This window comes from Macrosteles quadrilineatus, unplaced genomic scaffold, assembly GCF_028750875.1.
Source record: "Macrosteles quadrilineatus isolate MER2022 unplaced genomic scaffold, UCM_ALF_1.0 Scaffold_7__1_contigs__length_78375512, whole genome shotgun sequence".
Lineage (NCBI taxonomy): Eukaryota > Metazoa > Arthropoda > Insecta > Hemiptera > Cicadellidae > Macrosteles > Macrosteles quadrilineatus.
Window position 1 is genome coordinate 30,485,444 of NW_026542600.1, and position 26,250 is coordinate 30,511,693.

The following is a 26,250-nucleotide window of genomic DNA, read 5'->3' on the forward strand; positions in this document are numbered from 1 at the left end:
TAGATTTGCAAATAATTATGTAAGTTTAATTTTTAAAAGATTTACTAGGTGAAACCCGTCAAAGTGGACAGTTACTATTGAGGTTGCAAGCAAGATTGTTCGACTATAAATCGATGATAAATAACTCCATTTTTTAACAATTTGGGTTGTTCGTGATTTAACAGTACGCTTTAGGTACGTCTGATCTTAATAATCAATCATTCAAATGGAAGCTGGTATTTCACTGAAGGTTCTTAGGTCAAAACAAATAGAATAACATAATTAAAATTGAGTAAATATATCTAAAACTAAATTCCATATCCAAGATATAATCAAATTTATGTTTTCTGATTGAGCGATAGAGTATCTTTAACTTAACTGATTAAAACTATCAATATCTCAAGTGAAAGCCTTTGAAGTATTTTTAGACCAAGACGTATAAAATAACTTAAATAAAAATAGAGTTACGTATCATTGATTGCAGATAAGTACTAAAACGATTAAAATTATTGTTGATTGATTTGTGATTCAACAGTGTGCTTTAGGTAGGATTATTCAGATCTGAATCTTAATAACCGATAGCTCAAATGAAAGCTGGTTTTTCACTAAAGGTTTTTAGACCAAAACATATAGGGTAATGTAATTAGAACTGCTGGAATACATCTTTAATTGAAGTAAAAAATAATTTATTATTTTTTTTTTTTTTGTAATACATTAAATTAATTAATGATGATGCTTGATGACAAATATGTGCTTGCATAGCTTTATTTTAAGAACAAAATTATGAAAATTGGACGGGTAGAAGAGCCAAGCGAACTCGAAAAAACCCAAATTTAACTGCCATAAGAAATGTACAGGGACGCATTTTGTGCATAACTTGAAATATACGTCAAAACATGCTATGGCAAATGTGGCAAAGTCCAAACCTTTAGTTTAAGGCCAAAATTATGAAAATCGTTCGTGTAGAAGAGCTAACCTGACTCGGAAAAGAAAAACCAATAATTATTGATGGCAATAATTGGTTTACCAGTATGCATAATCTAATCATACGAAACATGTGTTAATAATTTAACAGCTTATAGTTATATTGTTATTTATTAGATTTTTCTTTGATTAAATGTTGTTGTTGTTGTTGTTGTTGTGTTGTTGTTAACAATTTGCATTTGCGTTTAAAGTGTGTTCCTTATGTTAAGTGTGTGATTCTAATGTTAGCCTATGTGCTTAATCTGTACCATTAATATTAGTAAGTAAAGTTGTGTATTTATTTCATAACCATTATTTTACTAGAGACCGTTGTATTTAACCACAACGGGCTCTGTTGCTAGTATTGAAAATAATTGAATTGATCGAGACAAGTTCAACAGTATGAAACATTACTCTTAAATTAACAATTAAGTTACCTGTTCGACCAGTAAAGTTGAGCTCTTTAGGGTAAATGTATAGAAGATTCCTGTATAAGAAGTGAGGTAGAGGTATATCCTTAGCTGGGAATTCTAATATTTCTTTTATTGGACGGCTGTTTTCTTCTGGAACAAATAAGTATTAAAAATACCACATTCCAGTGGTACAATATATATAGAGAAATATCAATTTGAAAAATCCATGTTTAATAAGTGTTCGGATTATCAATTTAGTACTGCATCAAAGCAAAATATGTATGTTAAGTCTTTGTATGTTTCATTTTATAGCATCCCTTCTTTTTTTTAGCGTATTGTGCATCCTCATTCACAGGATCTTATTTCCCATCGAATCTCAGGCCCCAAATAAATCATGAAACTAGACAATGGTTTCCGGTTCATTCCCTAGGTCTCTAGGGTAGGAGACTTTGCAGATCTAGACAATCCAAAAAATAAAAATAAACATCACCCATGAGTTTCTATTAATATTAACCCTTTTAAGGCCATCAACTTTTGTGGTGTACGGGTCACCAAGGCCAGCCCTATTACTGAGTAATGCACCTAAAAGGCCAGGCTATTTTTGTTCCGCGTCACATAGTTTTGGTAAATAAGCCATAACTACCATATTTATTATCAGAAACCCATATTTTTTTTTATTTTTTTTTGTAACAATACAGGCGTTTAAAAACTATAGTGGTGTTAGTAATTTTTACCTTTATAAAATTTACATCTTCATATATGTAAGTAAAATGTACAAAAACCTTTTATTTTTTTTATTTTTGACAACAAATAAAAAATATAAAAGTTGGTTTTAAACCCAAAAAACATGCATTTTCTTATAGTAAATATTGTTTATAGCTAACATGCCAATTTTCAAGTAATTACCTTTAGTAGAAGTCCAGTTATAGTAAATTATTTGAAAGTTCCAACGGCGGTTTTTTTCCCAAAACTGAGAGAAAAGCAAGTCTATCTTTACTATCTTGTAGAATATTTTCTTCTTTCACATACTTAAGAGAATCCACAAAATACTTAAGAAAATTCATACACTATATTGTAGTAAAACACTTAAAATTATTTACAAAAGGTCTATTTACATCAATTTGATACCGTAACACACGGTAGGTCAGCACTTATGGTCGCCAAAACATAAGGGGTGGATACCTCGCTTACATTTTTTGCAACAGTATCGTGATCTCTTTCTAGGACCCCCATTAGCAGTACTTAATATACTGCAAACTGAACAGTTCTTCTCTAACCTTCCAGGAAGGTGTTCAATACCAAATTCATTTTGTCCTGGCCCATCTCCACCACCTGCAGCAGGTCGATCACGGTCCAACCATTCTTGAGCCAACTCGTCGATTATTTCTGCCGTATAATCAAACCTGGTCAGAATCTTGCCAGTATTGTTTGCTTTATAAAGCAAGTAGCTATTAAGGACCATTCTTGCCATAATATTAAAAGCTACCTTACGCCAATACTTGAATGTGCGTCGCTCATCCAAATAGCAGTAGAGCATTTGGTCCGATGTATCGATTCCCCCCATGTACATATTATATCTATCAATTATTTCAGGTTTAAATTTTGTTACCTCTTCATTGTCCCTCCTTTTAACTTTCTCCACAGTGTTTGCCTTATATTTGGTTGACAGAAGGATCACAGGATTTTTTTGACTTTTTTTCCCCCTGTAGCTAAGCATTAGTAGCTCATTGTTACGCATATAACACTGATGTCCCACTCCGAGTTTTTCTTTAACCTTATAGGGAATTTCCTTTCTGTTCCTCCTGATTGTCCCAGTTATGTAGGTTTCCCTTGAAAACAAAAACCTAGCCAGAGGAATGGACATGAAAAAGTTATCAACGAAAACATGGTAACCTTTGTTTAGGTAATTACCAAGTTCCAAAAGTTTGACAACAACTCTGTATGCAAGGCTTTCCTGTTGGGCTTCATCTGGGGCTTGACCTTGGTATTTTTTACCTTTATAACAAAAGAAACCAAGGCAATATTTTGAAACAGAGTCACAAATAAGCCAAAGTTTTATCCCCCACCGATGGTGATGCTTATTTGGCAAGTACTGCGTCATCGATGTATGGTTTTTTGTACCAATGAGGCTTTCGTCAATAGAAAGCTCACGATGGGGGGTGTAATGTTTTCTAAACACCCGATTTGCGTGGTCAACTAGAACTGAGAACCTACCACAAGGATCATAATTTGGTTCACCGGGTTTAGCCAGCAAAGTACTATCTGTAAGATGGAAAAATCGAAGTATCGTTTCAAAGCGGTTTCTGCTAAACATTAGCCTAAACCAAGGCAAACTTTGACTTTTACTTTTAACCCTCCAGTAGCTATCTATGGTAGGTCTTTTATTTAAGCCCATATTTAAAATAACAGCTATAAAGGCCTTCATCTCCAATACAGAAACCGGTTTCCAGCTCACAGGACTAGGCATATTTACAAACTTCTCAAAATATTGTGAGGCATACAAATTTGTCTGAGTGACAAACAGCTCAAACAGGGCTTGTGTAAAAAACAAGGAAAAGTAGGATATTGGTTTGGCATCATTTGGGGGGCAATGTTTGGGACCTGGAATTTCAAAAAATTCATGATTTGTACAATTACCAGGGTCATTTTCTTCTGTGTACAATCCCCAACCCTCATTTGCATCAGCCTCCCCAATTGGCGTTTGTACATTATACACATTGTGATCAGGTTGGTTGACAACCCTAGGCCTACGGTTACGTCTACGTCTAGGCCTATCTGAAGACTCATTATCTAAATTTTCACTGTTATGTGAAGAATTAGCACTTTTAGGAGGTCTACCCCTAGGCCTACCAGTTGCAGTTGATGGAACAGCCTCCTCCTCTGAACTACTCTCTGGTGGATACTGTGTAGGTTCAAAGTCAGGGTCTTCGTCTGTATCATCTACTACACTGTCATCATCACTAGGCCCATTATATTCATTTTCTAACTCATCTTCTGAATCATTGGCATACATAGCCTCCAAATCACTATCACATAATCCTCCATCATCATCAACAAACTGTACACCACTACCTAAAATGTTGTTCACTAAAGTATTTTCACTAGTCGGGGACTTTTCTTTCACTCTTTTACTCATAATGACATTTTAAAATCACTTACAATCCGTTAAAAAACACAAAATTAACTTATCAGAAGTTACAATCGTCTAAACACAGTTTACTAACATAAACAAAACACTGCCAATAAGGAATGACAACACTAACAATGTCCCGACAGACAGCTGAGTAAACAGAGTTACCAACATAATGAAGATTAAAAATAAAGACCATTGAGTATGTTTCCTCTAAATTATATACTATATAAAGACTTCATGCCAAATTACAGCATGTTTGGACGTTTAGGTGGCCTGTAAAGACAAATATAACAGACGGGTGCCTATTACGGCCGCCGGCCGCGGGCGCGGATTTTGCCGCGGGTGCCTATTACGGCCGCCGGCCTTAAAAGGGTTAAGGAGGTATTTTGTGAGAGTTATTCTATGAATATCTCAAGGTGATTTATTTTTATTGTATGCAAAAAAATCACAATTTCATCTTAGACCGACAAATATTTCCTCCGATGGTAATGAATGGTAATTGAGCTTAGCAAAACTTTAAACTCACATTCATTCCTCAGGAGTTTTACTAATATAAGCTTCACACTAGTGACCAGTCTAAGAGTTTGAGAACTTTTTAACAACATTTCCCAAGACTCCTAACGTTACTTACCAGATATTGGTACGATAGGCTCCAACTCAGGGGTAAGGCACCCTTTGATATCCTCAGGGCAAGGGGAGATATCAAGTTTAAGGAGACCAGGGATGGACTTGAGTTTTTTAATGACTGAACAAGGACGTTTCAGATCTTGCAAAAACTTGTAGAGATCCTCATCCCTCAATTTATCACTTTCCTGAAGATAAAAGGTACAATAAGTAAAATAAAATAATTGAAAAAACTAATTTAATTTGTGGGTGTATTTGCAATCTATGTTGATTTACTTATAAATACAATTTGCAACAAATATGCAAGTGTGCCATGGGCTGAGTAAATGTGTTTATATAACTTCATTCATTTCAACACTTTCCTAATCTCTTTACAATCCTAGACTTCTTAATCATAACAAGCTAAATTGCATATTGCTTCTAATAAATTTATTTAATATTTTTCTGCTCTTAATTTTTTAATAAGCTTAACCAGAACAGAGGCATTATTTTAAGTTCAAACCTTACAGTCAATGGTAATAGTGCCATTTATGTACTTAATATAGCAGTAGAGTTCAATAACTAGAGAGATTAGTAAAATATTATACTAACAAAGACCTTAATATGTCACAGCTTTAGTATTGTACTTTACTGTGTATAGTGAATTATGATAAAATAATATAAGAAAATGAGTAAAAAGGTCAAAAAATTATTTTTTCGCAAGAATAAAGTCATCATAGATTCACTCTCATTAAAAAAGAGAAATATATATAAATTTCTTAAGATTAAAATAATTGGCATTAAGTGTAAAGAAAATAACTATTAAACTACAACAAAGGTACCTGTTTGAAAAAGCTGGTGACCGTGAGCGTAACAGGTCGAAAGTTATCCAGACTAGATGTCAAATCTTCAGGAGACCAGGAGTAACGTTTGTCCGAGCTAGTGCGTCTTTCTAGAGACCCTCGTCTAGTCAAAGAACCCATATCACTGGCTCTCTTACGCAACTGCTCAAAGTTACTCATACTTGACTTGCGGTCTGAAAAAGATTATTTTAAATCAGTGAGAAGAATGTTCACGTAATATTATTTCAAATTGTAAACAAATCCTTAGATATTACATAGCTTATCCAAAGGATAATTGATAAATTACAGGTTGAAGTTCATTCATTTTAAACAAATTTGAACAAATACTAAATTTAAAAAAAACTAAATTAAAATTGTTGTCAAATATTGTTTCAATGACTGAGATTAAGACAATTTTGGATTTTGAGAGCTTTTCTATCACCGTTGGTATTTTCTGAAGTTTTATGTAAGAAAATAGGTACATGGTAGGAACATGCAACAAAACGGGCTGAATGTGTTACTAGTCTAGTGGTTAGCATTTTGGACTTTGAGGAGGGTCGGTTTCGATCTCTGACAGTCCCACAAAAATTTGAGGGGTTTGAGCCTATTTAACTTAGGTGTCTGCGATTCTTTGAAAAATTTCACTGGTTTAGAAGCTAACAAAAATTTAAAAGGGGTTTAGGTTTTACAACCGGATAAAGAGTCTACTTGCAGTTCTTGCAGAGTAACTTACATAGTCACTTACCAAGACTATTGGATCCAGTGCTCTCCTTGTCACTTCCAGTATCTCTCTCCAGGCTGTTGCCTCCTGATACGACATTCATCAGGTAGATGGCCGTCCATGCAAAAGGCATCCTGTACTTGCCCAGCCTCTCACATGACTGTGCTGCGTTGGCTCTCACTTTGTCTAAGTTCTGCAATAGAACAGCACAGATACATTTTATCGATAAGAATATATTGTTTAAAAGTTAAGCTTAGAAATAATTTTTCTTTATTACTATCGGTTAATTTTCTATTTAACTTAGTTCCTTATGAGATATTTACCAAAACTATCTACCTTTACTTTTACTGCTGTGAAAAGCAGTTTTACGACTCTTAATAAAGAAAGTATCTAAAGGGTTTTAAATGTCTATCAGACTTATAAACTAAACTTTTACCAAAACAACCCTCTTGTATGCACTTTGTAGTAGCAAACTTAAGAATACTAAGCCAATTTTATTATTCATCAGTCAAAAAATATATAGTCAAGGGAGTATTGTTTTATATGTTGCAAAACAATAACAGTTACTGACATTATGGTTTACCTAGCTTCAACTGCATTATTTATTTCTCATAGGCAATATAATATACACTATTTTAACCCACTGAATGTGGCACGTTTACCTTTTCATCCTTCATATACGGCTCAGCACATTCAGTTATATCTCCCTGAAGAACCTAAAACACATTTTTTTCTTATAGACTGAAGCTTAGTTGTTTAAGTTGTGGTCAAAAGGACCTCTTTCTTTACTCTAAGGTAGCTCAATTGAGTAAACAATTGGGTGTTCATTAAAAAAGGTTATGTTGTATTGAAGATCTTAACTGGGTAAAACAAATATAATTTAAAGCAGTCTGACTTGTAAAAATAGTATTTTAGGTTTTTATGTATTTTGAATCTTTAGAATTTTCCGTTTGTAATTATATATAACATAACTTTTTTATGTTAATATAGTATAAAAAATATGAAAAAAGGTGTGCAATGCAAGGTTTTTATTGAAATAGTGCAAAATATAAAATCGTCTAAAGGTTTTACTTTGTTTTGACGTTCTAAAAATGCAAAACGGGTGTCTGGTGTCAGTGCACAAGAACATATAAATATCAGATCCACCCCATTATAAAGGCATAGGCCCGCCACATCGGAGCCTTTCTTGGGTTTCCTGGCAGCTTATGCCAGGAGCCTATCCCGAGGATGCCGATATCATATGCCTGTGCACTGACACAAACTTTCCTTAGTACTAGGAGGCTCAGGCGGGTTTCGAACCCTCAGTGTTCGCTTTGGTCGAAGCGACTAAACCAACTGAGCTACTGAGGCTGACAGCTTACCAACGATAAAGACTGTGTTAAGCGCTCTATCTATTACCAGTTCTGAGATACAGGTTATCATTATGTTTTCCAGGGGGTCAGACTGCCCTTAATATAAATTATAATAAATTTCCACTTTCTACTGATGATAAGAATCAGAGTGATTTCTATTTTAAGATCATGACGGTTATTTACATAGTTATTAATCTTAACAAAAGCTCTTAATTTATAATCCACCATAAGATCACCAATTTTGATCATTATCTGGCTTATATTAAGTCTTCGGATATAACAGATCGTAATGAGGGTCTACATACCTTCTCCAGTTTGATGACCAGGAACAGGTCGGGGGAAGGGTAAGTAATGTTGAATACACAAGCACGACTCAACGTGCTCGGGTCACTTTGACCTACATGGGGCTCAATCATCTTACGTAGGCTCTCTGGGTTCATATCAAAATAGAAATTCTCTGACAACTTCTTCTTCTCTTTGGCATCGTACAAAGCTATTGAGGCGAAAATTGGTTCTACTTCCAGTTCCAACCTGAAATGATTTTTGTAGTTATGTGGGACAGTTGTATGTGATGTCAACTTCCGAATGCTTAAGTTACATTATCATACATACAGGTCTTAAAATGATTCTTTATTCGAACGTAGTAAAGTGTTTTTGACAGTGTCTAACCCTAGCACTTGCCACTCTTGAGAAACAAAATACAAAAAAAATGTATATAAAATAAAATTAAATGTATATTGTATGAAATTAAATTAAATTAAATTAAAATACTTCTTTATTGAGGCAAACTTAGGACATCATGGTCCTTTCTTACAGTAAACCTCTAAAAACTAACAATAACAAAATATTAACAAAATTATAAGAACAAAGTTTGTAATAAAGCAAATACAGTAGCGCAAATAACATAGCATGAATTTATTTTGCTTCCCTAACATACAGTCACATGCACACACATCCTCTGCTGCACCCACGCCTAATGCTTGCCATCCCGCCAAGCTACGGCCATCCGGTTAAGGTAATTTTCCTTCAGCGCCACTTTCAGTTGGGCTTGGTTTTCTATGGATTTTATGGGATAAGATAATAATAATAATAATAATATCACTTTATTGTCATAAAACATTTCACATTTCCAGCAAAGCTGGTGAAACAATAACGTTGTCATTTCTTAGCTAACAAAAATAAAAATTAAAACTAAGAATTAAAATTAAACTAGTCACTTTTAAAAAAACAGTCATTTAAATACTCTTCTATTGTATAATATTTCTTTTTTATAAGGAATGTTTTAAATCTTTCTTAAACTTTACAATATTATTGATATTTTTAAAATGAGCAGGTAGACCGTTGTAAAGCCTCAGACTCATATAGTACGGCGATCTTTCGTAAAGGCATAGCCAATGTTTTGGATACTGCAAATTATTTTTTGAACGTGTTGGGTATTGATGAATAAATTAATTGTTTATAAATTATTGTGCATTACTCTTGAAGTGTACCAGAATTTTATAAATGTAATGTGAAGGCATTGTTAAAATTCCATATGTTTCAATAAGCGGTGATATGGAGTTCTATACAAATGATTTATTATACACAGTCGTCCCGTGATGGGGAATGTGCATCGTAAACGAGCAGAGCGTATATTCCTCACGCCTCTCTCATGCAAAAATTAAAAATTCTTTGCAAGATAATTTTGAGTTCCTAGATTGATGGCTGAATGAGTGATGCAAACTATTAGGGTTTTTCTGATGTCATCTAATTTCTAAATTGATTCACTTATGTAATATGGTGTGACGTGGTCGTCACGCCTATTGAACAAAAATCTAGTACAATAATTTTGAGCTCGTTGTAATTTTGTTGCCAAAGCCACAGTCATATCATTGACCACAGTGTTGCAGTAGTTGAAGTGCGGAAACACAAGTGATTTGAACAGTAAGAGTTTAATGTGAAACGGTAGGAGTTGTTGCATCTTTTTCAGTGTATGAATAGCGGCAAATACTCTTTTACAAGTATTTACGTGCCTCAGTCCAGTCTAATGAGCGGTTTATAATAAAACCAAGACTTTTCACTTTGTCTTGATATGTTCAAGTGGTTCTGATTGCAATGAGTTTTGGTTAATTGTCTACATCAAGTTTGCTAAGTAACCGTGAGTGACCTATGATGATTGGCTTTGTTTTATCAGGGTTGAGTCTTAGTCCATTCTTTGCTGCCCATTGAACAATGTTGTCGATGTCATGGTCATGATTCAATAGTTTCATTCATTCATACATTCATATAGTCAATAGTTTTATTTGTATCACTGACATTAAAATGAGAAGAAATTTGCAAATCGTCAGAAAAAAATTAAACTTAACATGGTGTAATACTGCAGTATTGTCATTTATGTAAATTGTGAAAATCAGTGGACCAAGAACTGAACCTTGAGGAACACCACAGGGAACATGTCTCCAGTTGGACGTCATTTTGTCATGACGGACACACTACTTTCGGCTCTGAAGATATGATCTTATCCATTTTAGTTATATTTTAGAGAATCCTATAAGCTGGAGTTTGGTTAGAAGAATGCTATGGTTTACTGTATCGAAAGCTTTACTGAAGTCAAATAATGTCAAAATAGTGCATTGATTACAATCTATAGCGAATCGTATATCATCAGTAATATGAAGCATTGCTGTTTCAGTGCTGAAAATTTACGGAAACTTGATTGAAAGCTATTAAGAATATTATTATGTGACAAAAATTCAGTAACTTGGGAGGAAACGACTCTTTTTAGGACTTTAGAGAGAGCAGGGAGTATGCTAATTGGTCTGTAGTCTTGCGGAAGCGATGGGGATGAGATCTTATTCAAGGGACGGACAAGCGCAGACTTCCATTTTTCTCGGAAAATGCATGATCTCAGTGAGGTATTGAATATGAAAGTTAATATTGGGAGGAGAGATAAATACGTTATCTCTAAAATTTCGGAAATTGGGATTCTGTCAGAACCTGTGGCATCAAACGTTAGCCATAGAATTTTAATATGGCTTCATTAAGTGAACCGACCATATCATCAACTGACTCCAGGGTGTGTATGGAGTGCCAACGGATTAAATTTACATCAGACAAAAAATTTGCTTTATTAAAATTTCTGTAAGAGATTATTTTGGGTTTGGACTTACGAGCTTTCATAGCAAGATCACTATGAATAAGGTCATGTCGGGAAATTGCAGGGACTGGAAGCTGGCCATGGTGGACTGAAACCTCGGGATGGTTCAAAATAATAAGGTCTAGTAAGGTATCAGCTTCAGCAGTGTGATGAGTCGGGTCAAGTGGAAGTATAGTCATGTTGCATGGGTCAATCATGTTTGTCAATTGTCTGCAGTCGTAACGTCCAGGTTTGAGTAAGTCACAGTTTAAGTCGCCACTGTATAAATTTATTGTTCCCATTTAATTATTCACTTAATAATACTTTTAGGAGTTATAATGGTATACTATTATGACTGTCCAATTGCATTTTCGCTATGTTTTTAACACTTTAAAACCTAAGCCTGAGTATAGCTGGAGGCGTTAGCCTTTTGAATCTCACCTTCGAGCGCTAGTGTGCTTATAGCGGCACTTGTCCCGTTCGGCCAATGCTGGCATGGTAGCTCAGTTGGCTAAGACACTGACGACTAGTTTTGTGGCCTTACTAGTTCCAATCCCGTATATGTGCAATCCTTACTAAGCTCAACAATGTGTAGCAGGAGAGGCCCACCTTAAAAATAGTGTCCGGCTTGGGTGGAAGTTTACAGCATTATTGAGTTTAATAGGAATTGCACACGACAGCTGTTTTGCTTGTTTTTACATTAGTTAGAGGAGGACACAAGCGAAATTCCATTTGCCTAATTGGATTTACACTAAAATGTCTCCTTAAAATTATCACATTTTTATTTTAACGAGTAGGCCTACACTGGGTTTGCTGCAACAGGGAGGGTAAAAAAATGTTTTTTTGTAAAATGTTAATAGTTTAGTATGAAATAAATGCATTTTCCAAATGTGATCAAAATATGCTCATAAACAAGCAAACAACAACTAACAGTTGTTAGTACTTATTCTCCATAAGAATAACATGGGAATTTTTTTTTATATCCCTGACTTTTCCCGGTTTCCCCGCTTTTCAATACACATGGTTTAGCCCCTGAGCTGAATTGATGACTAATATAATATAAATACCTCGTCACAGCTCTGTAGTTACTGTAGATCTACAGTAACTACAGAGCTGTGACGAGGTATTTATATTATATTTCCCCGCTTTTCCCGGTCAATCGCCACCCTGGCGAATGTATTTGTGACGCAAAATTCTAGGGGAGGGGAATAAACTAGTATTCACCTAAGTCAGGCAAGGCCTACCCCTAGAACCGGCCACACTCAAATTTCTTCCCCGGAGTGCTCAGAAGGAGCCGAGAAAAATCCAGGGGTCGATACGAAGTTGTCACGGCTTTGACTGATCAATTTATTTATATTTAATCGAAGGCTCAGAGCTCTAGAAGCGCTCAGGAAATCCTGCAGACGCCCAGTTGGAGCTATATCATCCCAGCCTTTGTAAAAGTGTTTTGGTAAATTTCGCCTGACTTTTAGAATTACTCTGTAGGGCCGACGAGTATTTAATCTTAAGCCAATGTGACACTCGTATTAAACTTCGAAATAAATGGTTAAGGACGTGGGTAATTGATATAATATCGAATATAAGGTAAAACATTTCCTTCAGAGTTGTCGGGCCTAATTAATCTAATTGAACGGATAATTTAACTTGAGATGATTTAAGATAAATTTAATACTAATATTGGTAGCTGATTGTTCAAATCAGCCTACTCCCAAGACTAGGTTCTCTCGCCCGCCAAAGACAGGGTTTAGAACTCAGACAACAAGTCTCGGGGTATTCAAACGGTGAATTCATTAGAATAAACATACGTAATAATCATTCGTAGAAATCGTAATTTTGAAACTAATTGATTTAAATCAAACCAAACGATAATCACCGCTAGTCACTGGCAGGCAGGAACTGGCGGGTCTAGAATCAAGTCGGTGAAATTTAAGTTATTAAATTTAGTTATTGAAAATCGAATTTGGAAACGGGAATGCGAATGTTAAACGTAAATTGTATCAAAGTGATTAATATAGCTAACCTTCGGTAAACGAATTATCGATGATCGTCAGATCGTGCAAGCGTTGATAACGGGCGAATGTAACAACGAAGTTACTTCGAAGGCGGCATACGAACGAATAATCCTGTCTTTGAGTAAAATCCTTCGTTCCTGTCCGCTCGAGGCTTACGCGCTCAAGCGGCGAACTCAAGTACTACTAGACAACAGCTGATCGCAAATTCACTTGTTGAGCTTGTCTAGTTCTCGTCTGTCGTCTGTCAACAAACAAACACCAGTTTGGGGGCTATGTCGTCGTCGGTGTTAAATACTCGTAAAATCGGTCGGTTTGACTTTATTTGGCGAAAAGGAGTGCTATTATGAATAAATATGCAGTGGTGGGTGTGTTTGTGTACTTCACTGTGATTAAAAATAGGCCTACGTTCTTTGGCTCATAGCCGAAGCTAGGGCCAACACATAGGCCTAGGAGTGGGCTATTGTGGATAAAAATCGGGTAAGTTCTGGTGTTCATTTATTCGTAGTACGTTTTTTACCCCCCTTTAATTTGGTACCTTACATATTAATGAGAAATAAACAACTCTTAGAGTGTCCAAACTGCATATTCTGGACATTTGTCGCTAAGCATGGATACCGGAAGTTACCTTTTTAACCACATAATTTACACGACCCTCCCAAGATAGATGTTAATCGATAATAATTATTATTCCAAGAAAATTTGTTTTCTCTACTTGGTTTATTCATTCCGATTTCACACAAATGAGTAGGATACAAATTTTGGTTTTCGGTGAAATGGACTTACCTACTCTAATTGTATTGACTACACCTCTTTTTGGGAGGTAAGGGAACTTCTACAGTTTTCAAGTGACCTCAATCTACATTTACCTAACCCCCCTATCTAACCTAACCTGCCTATTTTGATACCATTGGCAAGAGAGTGTAATTAGGTCAATTTAGATTTAGGTCACTTAAAAACGGGAGGAGTTCTTTTCCTCTCAAAACATTGTGTATTCAAAAACGTTAGTGTATGGTAAGAAAAATCCATTTAACTTTATACATTTTAGCCTCATTCCCAGTTTTTAAACTAGAGTTATTCCCATAAAATAGTGTTTTGGATCAACAGGTAGGCCTACTCTCTTTGATTAAATGGCTTGTCATAACAAATCTTGAATCTTAAAATTCTCAAAGCTTACATCTTATAATAAACTAGTCAAGAATGCTTACTTTAAATGTAGGCACTTGACTAGAATTCGGTGGGGTTGGTGTTCTGAAGGCAGCTCAGGCATCAGTCTTCTCTCTACCAATTCTTCAACTTGCTGAACAGGATACAACAGGAACAAAGAGTCCTGCACATAAATAAACAAACAGAATTTAGAAGTTTTTGAGCTAAACAAATTCTCCAAGTTGGTACAGTAGATTGCTTCATCTGCAAATAATTTTTCAGACAGTATGTTATCTCATTAAGTGTTCATATTAATTGCCTATCTCTGGAAATATCTTTTGAAAACCATTGGCCTTGGATAATATGGTTCCTCATTCAAATAGAACTTAAATGAGCCGCTCACAGAGTTTGCTTATGTAAACATTTTATTTTTTCTCTTTGTTTTTGATGCAGTACACTCCCAAATATACGAGCCCCGGTTATCAGCATGATCAGACCATGGACACGGGGTTTTATAGGGTAAAAAATGGGTTTTCTCATTTTTGACCCTCAAAACACAAAATTTCCCAATTTCTCTCTAGACCTTTTTAAAGAGCTTAAAAAACAAATAATTTGGTATATCAAAGTGTTTATTGGTTATTGGTAATGGAGGAAATTTAAAAAAATTTAAATTTTAAATTCCCTTGTTATTTTTATGGATAATACTATAAAATGTTGTAGTTTGCTTGTTTTTGGATATATTTTGATCAAGCTTGGCAAATTTATTTATTTTATACTAAGCTATTAATATTTTACAAAAAAACACTTTATTAGTTTCTTTGTAGCAGCAAACATAATGTACTTGTTAAACCTAATGTTATTTAAATAGATTTAACTGAAAATCAATTCAGACAAATGGAAATTTGCTTAGTCGGCAGGTTTGCTGTCTATTTGTTTGCAGGGGTATTTTTCTTTAACAATACTACGTTATTTGGAAAAAAAGGTTGCATAAAAATTACATTATTATAATTTTTCATTTGCCACAGTATGTGTTGTTATAAGATATATTTTACAAGTATTTGACTTCATAATAATGTACCGTAACCCTAACCTCAAAATCTAGGCGACCTCCGTGTTATACGAGATTCTTGGTAACCGAGGTAGTCTTGGTCCCAACAACCATACTTGGGAATAACGAATAGAAATTCTAACGAATAGCGCTATTCGTTCGTTTTTTTGGCTAACTTCTATTTTATTAGTTAGTTTTTAAAAAGAGCTGGAAATAACTTCTACTCTGTTAGTTTAATAGACAACGAATAGATAATATATTCGCTAGTTTTAAATCGTTAGCTTTACTGATCAGGCGAAAGTATTTCCAGTAAGGGTTATTTATTTTACGTGTTCAGTGAGGGTTGTTGCAAGCGTACGTGAGAGGTCAGCGCCCTTGTGACAAACAACGCAGGGGGTGGGGAAAGAGAAAGTCAAAGTCCAGTCGCTTTGGTATGCAGCAGACCCGGGGGGCGAGCAAAGGGCAGCCAATAACAATACCCCAAGCACCGAATGGTGGGAAGGGGGAATGTTTGTTTGGCGATTGATATGTACTGTAATCTCTAGTGTCAAAACAATGTCTTCACTTCAGTCGATATGTTCAATATCTGACCGTGACAGGTGTTAATTTTTTGTTAGTTTCTTAGTTGTCTTGTCGTTATATATATTTTAGTGATAGTTAAATATTTTAAATACATAAGTTATCAAGGTGAACAGTTTTAATTAAATAGGAGTAGATTAATAATATTTGTTTGCAATGGCGGGTGAGTGTGATATCAAGTGACAAAATTTAAGTGACATATTTCAACAAGTTGAAAACATGAAAAGGGTGGAAACGCGTTAAAATGTTTATTGTGTTTGTACCCAAAACAAAAATAATTAAAGCATCTGTCACAAGTGCTTCGAGGTAAGTGGAGAAAAAGTATGAAGGTCTCGTTTTTAACTTGAAGTGGAATAGGCCTATATATTTTTTGAATGAATATAATTTTTATTTTTTAGTACAGTCATAGTGTATTTCTCAATGTGTTTCCCATGCTCTTTTAAACTTTATCTCGCCACAAATAGGTCACTTTTAAGTTTAGTACTAAACTATACTTTTATCACACTGGAAAAACTACTTCGTCAGACTTTAAAAAATTATCTGATATTTCGTAAACCATTAATTGCTGTCCATTAATTGTTGTACAATAAATTTGAGTGTAAAATTCAGCTAATTGAACATCAACAAACTGTGTTTTTACCTAACCGGGAACTTCAGTTGTAACTTATGTTTATGTATCGAAAGTAATGTTTATGTCAGGAAAGGTGAGATGATCACTATTTGTTTTTGTCTTTTGAACTACGGTATTGAAAACAGAGTGATGCCAAGTTTTTGTATCACCTTTGTCGGGGAAATAAATATGTGCACTCGAGTTTGAGCCTAAATATCTCTGAGATGAATTATCCGATTTTGTTGAAACAAAAATTAAATATAAGCTGGTTTAAATACATTTTACGTGGTATCAATTAAAAAAATTATCAGAAAAATGTATATAGTTGAAAGGTCCTAAAAATTACCGGTTTTTAAGAAACTCTGCACTAACACTGAAGTTTAAAATTTATTTGTAAACAAACCACTGAGCCAATCTTTCTGCAATTTTTATGGATTATTGGTAGGTTTATTGTTAACATTTCCATGCATTTTAAAAATTTTATTCACAATAGTTTTTATGCTGCTGTTAATTTTTAAAACGTATGCTAACATCGTTAATAAGGCACTAAAAATTTTGTTCAAAATACCATCGTGTTTGCCGTGACACAAGAAATAACAAAAATATGACAGATTTTATAATGCGAACAAAGGTGGTTTTTAAATAGATTTATATTTGTAGACAAAAATTTCTATTCTCCTGTGACTGGTAGCGGGCCGCCTGGTGTTTGTACGGTATTTCCCAGCCGGGCGGGAGCGCGTGCGAATCTGCGACGTTGCCGATGTGTACCTGACTACCACACTGACATTGCTTCAGTATTCACTCACGGCAAACTATTGTGTAAATCATTATTTAGTTATAAATTTACGTAAATTTACTAACAAAATATTCACTAGTCATGAAACAAATACATTATAATAAGATAACTACAAATATAAATCTACAAATTAAAAAACACCTTTGTTCACTGCGAACACCTGTTCAGAGCGGCAAGCCTAGTCATCACTAACAGAGAGGAAGAATCAACGACACCAATTTTGAAAAACAACTTCTTTTAAAGTTTAATAGGCATTTAAAGTAAATTTTGTTGTAGAAATGAATGTTTTTACATTACATGTAATCTAAATGTGACAATGTTTAATTAATATTTAATTACAACACAATAATTAGTAACCAAGATGTGTCATTATTTCATTACATATGAAATCTTTTAAAACAACCGTCCAACAAACAGATATCTTCTACAAATGTCGAAAACTAACTTTATTTTCTATCAGTTAGTTTTTCAACTAACTAATAACTTCTATCAGTTACTTTTTAAACTAACTAACTAGTAACTTCTATCAGTTACTTTTTATGGGACTAACTTCTAACTTCTAACTAGTTAGAAATTTTGACTAACTTTCCCAACTATGCAACAACCTTGGTTAATCGGGAGTGTACTGTACTTTCATAACTGATGTTTCATAGATACTGTAGTTTACAGTTTGTTGTACTTTCAGTTATCTTGGTTAATCAATCAATGTATGAAATACTGACTGCAGCACACTCAGTCGATGGCTCGATTCATTTACGAACATTTTCTTTCTAAACTGGCAACAAATTTAACACAAGAATAAGAAGTCTATTACTCTCCATAATCAAAGATAAATCTTTGTGAATTTTGTTAATTATTTTTAAATAAATAAAATAGCTACCTGTCGGTTCTCCAGCCGCTTGACTTGGTTAATCTGGTCAATAGAGTCAGCTGGCATCCGCTCCAGTAGAGGGGTGATGAGAGGGTCACTCACAGAGTTGAGCAGGTCAAAACTCGCCCAGCTACCTCGGGGCATGTCTGAAGTGACCACTCGTTCTGTGCCCAGCTTGATCTGAATAGGTTACATACAGACATTGTACATTGTGAGGCACAAATGTGGATAATTGATAGTGAACAAGAATTTTAAGCATTTAAACATTATCGTTTAAAACATTCAAAATTAACATTCTTAGTGAGAATTTGAAAAGTTAGCTGACTCCTTTTGATTTTAAAATAACCTTAAAACAGCACAGATTCTTAATAGTTACAAAGATTGATTTCCTCACCGAGTTGTGTCGATTGATAGAATATATTTTTGAACTACAGATTATAGTAAAGAAAAGGTTTGAGAAATTCTCGAATAAAATGTCTCCATGAGGACATAGCTTAAAATGCAATCTGCCCAACTATAAGTTAGTTATTTAAATAAAGTAATTTTTATTCTTAACGTAAATAATTATATAGAGTGGAGCTGATATCCAAATTAATTGGGGTCATACCACATTGAGATAATAAAAAATTGGGAGGGTTGGATTTTTACTGAAATGTTTGGTATTTTAATTAAATTACTTTTATTTACTGTATGCACCAAAGAAATAATCAAGCTCAAGCCAAGCTTTTACCATCAATTCACAGAATGCATCTTCAAAGATTTAGCAATCGACAAGTTTACGCTATCTTCATAATCATAAACATCGAAAAGGTGATGATAATTTTCCAAGAAAGCGGAATGTGATGGTGATGCCAAGGCTTCTGCCTTCTTAAATAACAATTCTTTGTTATTTACCACAACTTATTCCTGCAATATTAGGTTTTTTTTTAGTCTGTTTTGTTTGAGTTCTGCTGTCTTTAATAATAAAAAAAATAAGCATCATGTAGCTTTCAAATGCATCATACAGGATTACAATTAAATATAAATAAGGTAAGATCAAAAACCTTATAAGAGGTCTCATCTGAAGAGCCATTACAAGAAGAATGTTCCAAGTCAATCTCAAACTCCTGATGAGGTACCAGCTGCAGTAATGCTTCTCTCTCTTGGTTACGGTCCCGCAGCCAGCTACTGCTGCTGTGGTGACGATAGTGATAGTCAACCACCACATAGTCCCTGGTGTAACACTCTACACAGTCTCTGACATGAGGACTCAGCTCATTCCTGTAACATACACATAGTCATGTATATGTCTCTTGGTTACGGTCCCGCAGCCAGCTACTGCTGCTGTGGTGACGATAGTGATAGTCAACCACCACATAGTCCCTGGTGTAACACTCTACACAGTCTCTGACATGAGGACTCAGCTCATTCCTGTAACATACACATAGTCATGTATATGTCTCTTGGTTACGGTCCTGCAGCCAGCTACTAGTCCCTGATACGAGGACATTCCTGTAATATACAAAACGCTACCTGGCACTGTGTGTATATCTCTTTTTCTCTGACAAATTATTTGAATGTTATTGAAATTGGTCCCTAAGAATAATTCATAGCTGATTGCAATAGTTAGAAGTATAATTTATGAATTTTTATTCTCTGATAGACAATTATTACCTCGATCCATTCACGAGATAAATATAAATAAAATGAATGTGAAAAAATAAATGGTAATAGGCTACTTACAATGGTTCTTTAGGCACAGGGGGAGCTTGTAACCGTATTTTGCGTGGAATAATGCACACTTCAATGTCATTGGGAGGAAAATCAAGAATGTTACGCAACGGGTCTCTGTCAATGAGAAGTTGGTGTTGTTGCATGAATTCTTCATAATCTAAAGGGTCTACAACATCTGAGGGCTGTAACAAAATTAAAATTAGGTGTTACTAGTAACAATTGGTTATAGCAATAACAATATACAGTTTTTTTGTTTTTTTTTTGTCCTAGGACGCTAGGCACGAGCCTGGAATTGTTTTTCACATTACTTCAGGCTGGACCTAGGGGTTACGGCATTATCACTTAGATAAAGTCCATTGGTGATTTGGCAGGATTTGAACCCAGGACCCCAGGAACCGGAGTCCCGCGCTCCAACCACACCACTGTTTGTTATACATACAGTGTATGTATAACAATATACAGTGTGTAAATTAAGTCTTGAAACAAATCTGTATTTTTTAAACCGAAATAGATATAGATATTCTGTTTGTGGCGTTTATCATTCCGTAATTTTTTACATTAAAAGAAATTTGTTTACCCCCCAAACAGGGTAGGGGGTAGGGGGTGACTTATTTTTTTCAAATAGTAACTCCTATTGAGTGCCCCTCATTTTGAAGGATTTGTCAAAAGAAACACAATGACGCAAACCCAAGGTGGATATCTCATACCTAGGCAAAATGGCAGGTATTACACAATTTGATTTACTGTATGTGAAAAAGCACCAATTTCACAAATATGGAAACAAATCTGTATTTTTAAAACTGATATGAACAGAAATATTCTGTTTGTGGATATGGTTGTAACATAGGTCCCGCAATTTTTTACATCAACAATATTTTTCAACCCCTTTAACAGGGTTGGGGGTGGGGTGACTTTTTTTAATAACAACCCCTATTGAGTGACCCTCATTCTTAAGGGTTTGTTAAAAGAAAAACAATGACGCAAACCTGAGGTGGATATCTCATCCCTAGGCAAAATGGCGGGTATTCCAAAATTTGATTTATGTGAAAAAACACCCATTTTGGAATACCCGCCATTTTGGCTAGGGGTGAGGTATTGACCTCGGATTTGCGTTATTGTGTTTCTCTTGACAAATCCTTCAAAATGAGGGGTCATTCAATAGGGGCTGCTATTTGAAAAAAATAAGTCACCCCCTACCCACTACCCTGTTTGTGGGGGTAAACAAATATTTTTGATGTAAAAAATTACGGAACCATTGTTAACAATCAACGCCACAAACAGAATATTTCTATCTATTTTGGTTTAAAAAATTCAGATTTGTTTCAAGACTAATTTATTCACTGTATGAAGCAAAACATGCACATTTAGGACATCAAATCAGGGTCATGTTAAATAATCTTTTATTGAGTGGGAGAGGGAGAGAACAAAGCTGTTTGCAGCCCATTTCCCCTGAACTCAAGCCTGTTCATAGGCCAGTGATAATGTACAATAAAACTGATGATCGTTGAATCCCTTGAACATTGTGACAATTGGAGAGCATTTAAAAATCAACTAGGCCTACCAATAGATATGAATTTGAAATTTATTTAACTTACTCGATGGAAGCTAGATAAAAATCATAAGAATGGATGCTTTTAAAGTCACCAAACAAACAACAGGATAATTCTAATGTAAAATTGTAAAACAATCAAAAAGTTATGGATACCTACAGGGTTTTGGAGGGTTTGAATATAATCTGTCAGTATACTCTTAGTATTTTGAACAACCTGGGTAAAGCTTGCTAAACACAGAGTTAGTTACTTCTTTTCTTAATTTCACCGATTTCCTTATTTTGGATGTTAATCATCACAGAGAGTTCCGGATGTAGGAAAGGTGTCTAATATAGTTATAACTTACTGAGGAGGTACTCATCATACGGTTTTCTGGCTTGTTAAGGTCTCTACCAAAAGGTGCTGAAATTTGTCTCCTAACCTCTGCTGCATGTTGGCTGTAAAAAATAATTAAATAAAAGGATGGAATAGTTATTAAATCTTGAGCATTTACTTACCCGGTGTTTCATCATGACAAATTGAATGACGAACAAAGGTACTAATTTTTAAATAATAGCATAATAACTACTGTATTCACCTTAGATATGGCTTAGATATGGAAAACCCTTTTCATCTTGAATCCTAATCCTAACAAATTTTTAATTAACTTAGTACATTTTTTTCAAATACAATTTACTAGGGTTGTCTGTAAATTAAGGTATCCTTCAAGCTCCAGTCCCGGCCAGAGGTCGCAGGGAAGATAAAAATTCCCTCACAAGGAGTTAAGGGGGCACAATTGTCTCTCGGGCCCATAGCATGTCACATGCGGGCCTGGTAGTGGCCAAGTCACTTAGTTCAAATCTGAGACTAACGTCTTGTTCTATAGATACTATTCTAAACCGTTCCCACCCTTATACCACCACCATAGAAGCCACAAACAATACAAAGGATAATCAGCAGTGCTGCCAAGTATGAATCACATTCTGTGATTAGGTTTTGGTAGGAAGGGGGTTCAATCCATGTTGATTACTGTTAAGTTAGTTGATAGTTATGTACGCAAAAATAGTTATGATAGCTTGGGGAGATAGCAAAAGGCCGTACACATTTGCACATAGGGTCAGCAGTGGGTGTTCATCAGTTTCCATCGAGGCAGAGGTTTAATATAAGGAAAATTTGCTTGCTGATCAGGGTGTATAACACTTTCAAACCTTACCAGAGTCCTTGATAGTCTTATAGAGATGTCCTGTATTAGTTTGGTAATCTCTTGTTTAGTCTTACAGCGATATGCATGCAAAAATTTGCCGTGTCGTTACAAAGCTGTTCCACGGTTTTGACTGATTGGTTCAGAGCTCTAGAAGCGCTAAGGAAATCCTTCAGACGCTGACATGGAGCTAGGCCTAAATAATCCTCATCTTTGTTAAAATGTTTTTTTTTTATTATTTTGCCTAACTTTAAGATTGACTCTGTAGTACAGACGAGTATTCTATCCTAGCCAATTAGACAAAACTAATCGTGTTACAATTTTAACTATTTAGCAAATGACTCTAAAAGAATGTAGGTACGCTAATTTACTGATCAAAATACAATTAAAAATCCTACAGAGTCTTTGGGGCCTAATTGGTAAGTCTAAACAAAGGATTTTATTGTGATCCAGTTTTAAATAAATTTAGGCTATTCTTTGTACTAGTTAAAATCTGGATTCACCCAAGACTTGATTCTATAGCCTGCAAAGACGAGACTTCTGATAACAAGTCTCAAATTAAAACACACATTTACGAGAATGGAATAAATTAACGTAATTATTTGCTAAGCGAACGGAGTAGCATAATTGTAATTTCAAAACTAATAAATTTACCCAAACTAAAAAAATCATTTAACCACTGCTAGTCACTGGCGGGTCTAGAATAAAGTTGGCAAAATTTGCGTTACAAAATTTAGATTTAACTCGTCTAACTCAAATTTAGAAACGAGAATAGGTGAGCTATGCGAAAAGAACGTAAATTGTGAAAATAGATTTAACTAATGGCAAACCTTCGGAATACATTTTCGATTGTATAGTGGATCGTGGAAGAAGTCTGATAGTGAACTTGTTGACCGTCAGAGACAAATATTTCTCTTCCTTGGTCAAATGACTGCTTAGTTCTATCGAGGCTTATACGCTCTCTTGGCGAATCAAACTACTAGTCAACAGCTGATTGGAAATTGTTTTGATAGACTAGTCGTTGTCTGTCTACAAACACCAGTTTTGTGGGTTATGTTATCATTGGGGTTAAACATTATTTGTAAAACCAGTTGGCTTGACTTTATTTGATGATTTTGAGTGCTGTTGTGAATAAATAAATACGTCATGTCAGTGTGTATAAATACGTCATGTCAGTGTGTATAAATACGTCATGTCGGTGTGTATTTATACTTTATGGTGTCAGGGACTAACTTAGGCCTACGTTCTTTGGCACATAGTCTAAGCTACGGCCAACACATTGTGGACCACAACAGGTAAGTTCTGGTGTTTATTTAATCATGATACGGTTTTACCCTTCTTGAAATTTGGTACCGTACAAATTTTGAAAGTTAAAATTTACCCTCAAAACAGTTTACATGAGAATCAATTGAATGTGGAAACATCTGTGATCATTTCCCACACTCATGGCACCATCACGATGATCTCCCCGATCATCGCACATAGTGATAATTTCCCACAATCATGATTTTTTTTACTGACAAGATAGCCTACCGTGAAAAGAGAATCGATAAAACACAGGTAAGGGGTTATAAAATAGACTCGAATTATCCTTAGTTTTTTTTGGTGAAACCCAGAAATTGCCGGTTCAGTACAATGTTTACAAAGAATGTGCACAGTTTTCAAATTTCACATTAAGTAGTCATCTAAACTAGGTTATAAGGAGGCCTATATATGCCTACCCAAGTTTGGTAGAATGTGATCTACTTGTCACCGTAAAAAATAAAAATATGTGATCAAAACTTTTCCAAATCAGTCTTCTACTACCACCAGACAAAGATGGACAGGACCTGCTAGACAAATATTTTGGATTTGCAAAAATGCTAAAAACAACATATATTGATATATCGATATGTGATAAATCATATAATAAATGAGAAGTGCCTAAAGAAACTGTATAGCAACTGACAATTTTTAGTTATATTTGAGTTTCAAATTCTCTTCTAAGAACTTACAGAAGGTCGGGTTGGTATCTGGAGATAGTGCAAGACTCTTAACTTCTGACTCAATACAGGTTCATACTGAGTAAATTTGGTCCCGATACCATATTATTTCATAGGTTACTTATATTTATCCAATCTATGACAAACGACAGTCGAGCAGAGTTTCCTTTCCATTAACCCATTCTTGATTCTAGATGACAGGCCTTTGCTATTGTGCTTTTTTAGGTCTCGGTGTAAGCAAACTAAAGGCCCTATCAAATATGGAGCTTTTGAAACAGTTCAATACCGTACACATTTTGTTTGAATGTTAAAAAATATACCGCACCACGTTCTAACACCTTGTTAACTATACACATTTTTCGATGAGCCATTGAACACACAAGCCCAAACAATCCTGACACATGATAACTAGGATTGTTTTCATAGCAGTGAAAGCCAATTGAGCGGAGAACCATCACGTTTCATGGTTTTTAATCAAGTAATAATAAAATGTTTATTGATATAGTAATACAAAATTTATTGCCTAATACAAAATACAACTATTTCATCAATTTAACTTACTTATCAGTTTTGCTCAGAACTATCACAACTATAACAAGTTTCGTTAGTAACGATGTGGGCATTAAATACATATCCTTTGTAGACTATCAGTATTTTTTTTCTTCCTGTGTGTTGATTGCTAATGTCATCTGGTGAACCCACAGTTCTGGTTGAACCCGACCTTTAATCTAAACCAATCTACATTTTCTCAATATTGGCCAAATTTTGCAGTTCATGTAGAAATAATCCTGCCTTTACTACTTAGTAGTCGCAGCTAGTCTGGGCGCGCGGCCGCACTATGGCAGGGGGTGCAGAGGGGAGTGTTTATTGCTCATTTCCAAAAACATCTGGCCAACACGGCAAGCCGTCAGTGCAGCGGCTGAGGGTTGTGGGCTGTGGGGGTGAGTGAGCCGCAATTCTCAGGACGGCTAGTACACTAGGGTCCGCGCGCCCAGACTAACTGAGACTGATGTACCTACTTCATCACTTCCAGTGGACCTTTTTCCCTCCCTTCCCATAGCATTTTAGTATTTTATATACGTTAATATAAATGCCCCAAAGCGTCCCCACACTCCACACTACTAGCCTTTACTACTTCATTCATCACTTCCTACATCGTGGACCTGTTTCCCTCCCTTCCCATAGTATTTTAGTATTTTAGATACCTACATTAATCTAACTGCACAAAAGCTTTCCCATACTCTGCACTGCTAGCCTTTACATTCACCACTTCCAACGTCGTGGACCTGTTTCCCACCCTTCCCATAGCATTTCAGTATTTTAGATATATGTTAAATCTAAATGTCCCAAAGCGTTCCATCACTCCACACTGCTGGCCTTTACTACTTCCTTCACCACTTCCTTACTTCATGGATGTGTTTAAGTTTGCCATTTATGAGATGGATCCATGAATGTGATTCACCGACGAATTGTTTAAGATAAATGTTATTTGTTATAACCTTATTTAGCTACGTAAATCAAATCTGTAAAACACTACCTAACGGAGTATGTTTTATCTGTGACTGTAGGACCTATTTGATCAGTGGTAGTATCCATTTGCGACTTAAATGTAAACTTAAGACTTTCTCTGTTTTATGTCATAAGT

The 26,250-nt window shown here is 35.1% G+C and overlaps 1 protein-coding gene across 1 annotated transcript in view; it reads right to left on the minus strand.

The window, feature by feature from the left end:
• The window catches only part of LOC128998141 (dedicator of cytokinesis protein 7), a 75,540-nt gene that overhangs the window by 47,215 nt on the left and 2,075 nt on the right, over window positions 1–26,250 (minus strand). Inside the window, exons 2-12 of the mRNA XM_054424144.1 lie at window positions 21,790–21,880; window positions 19,903–20,075; window positions 19,224–19,440; window positions 18,190–18,360; window positions 14,339–14,460; window positions 8,312–8,537; window positions 7,317–7,370; window positions 6,679–6,847; window positions 5,934–6,127; window positions 5,120–5,300; window positions 1,380–1,505 (exon numbers count right to left, since the gene is read on the minus strand). Of these exons, the coding sequence (XP_054280119.1) occupies window positions 1,380–1,505; window positions 5,120–5,300; window positions 5,934–6,127; window positions 6,679–6,847; window positions 7,317–7,370; window positions 8,312–8,537; window positions 14,339–14,460; window positions 18,190–18,360; window positions 19,224–19,440; window positions 19,903–20,075; window positions 21,790–21,880 (1,724 nt within the window). The remainder of the gene's footprint in view (window positions 1–1,379; window positions 1,506–5,119; window positions 5,301–5,933; window positions 6,128–6,678; window positions 6,848–7,316; window positions 7,371–8,311; window positions 8,538–14,338; window positions 14,461–18,189; window positions 18,361–19,223; window positions 19,441–19,902; window positions 20,076–21,789; window positions 21,881–26,250) is intronic.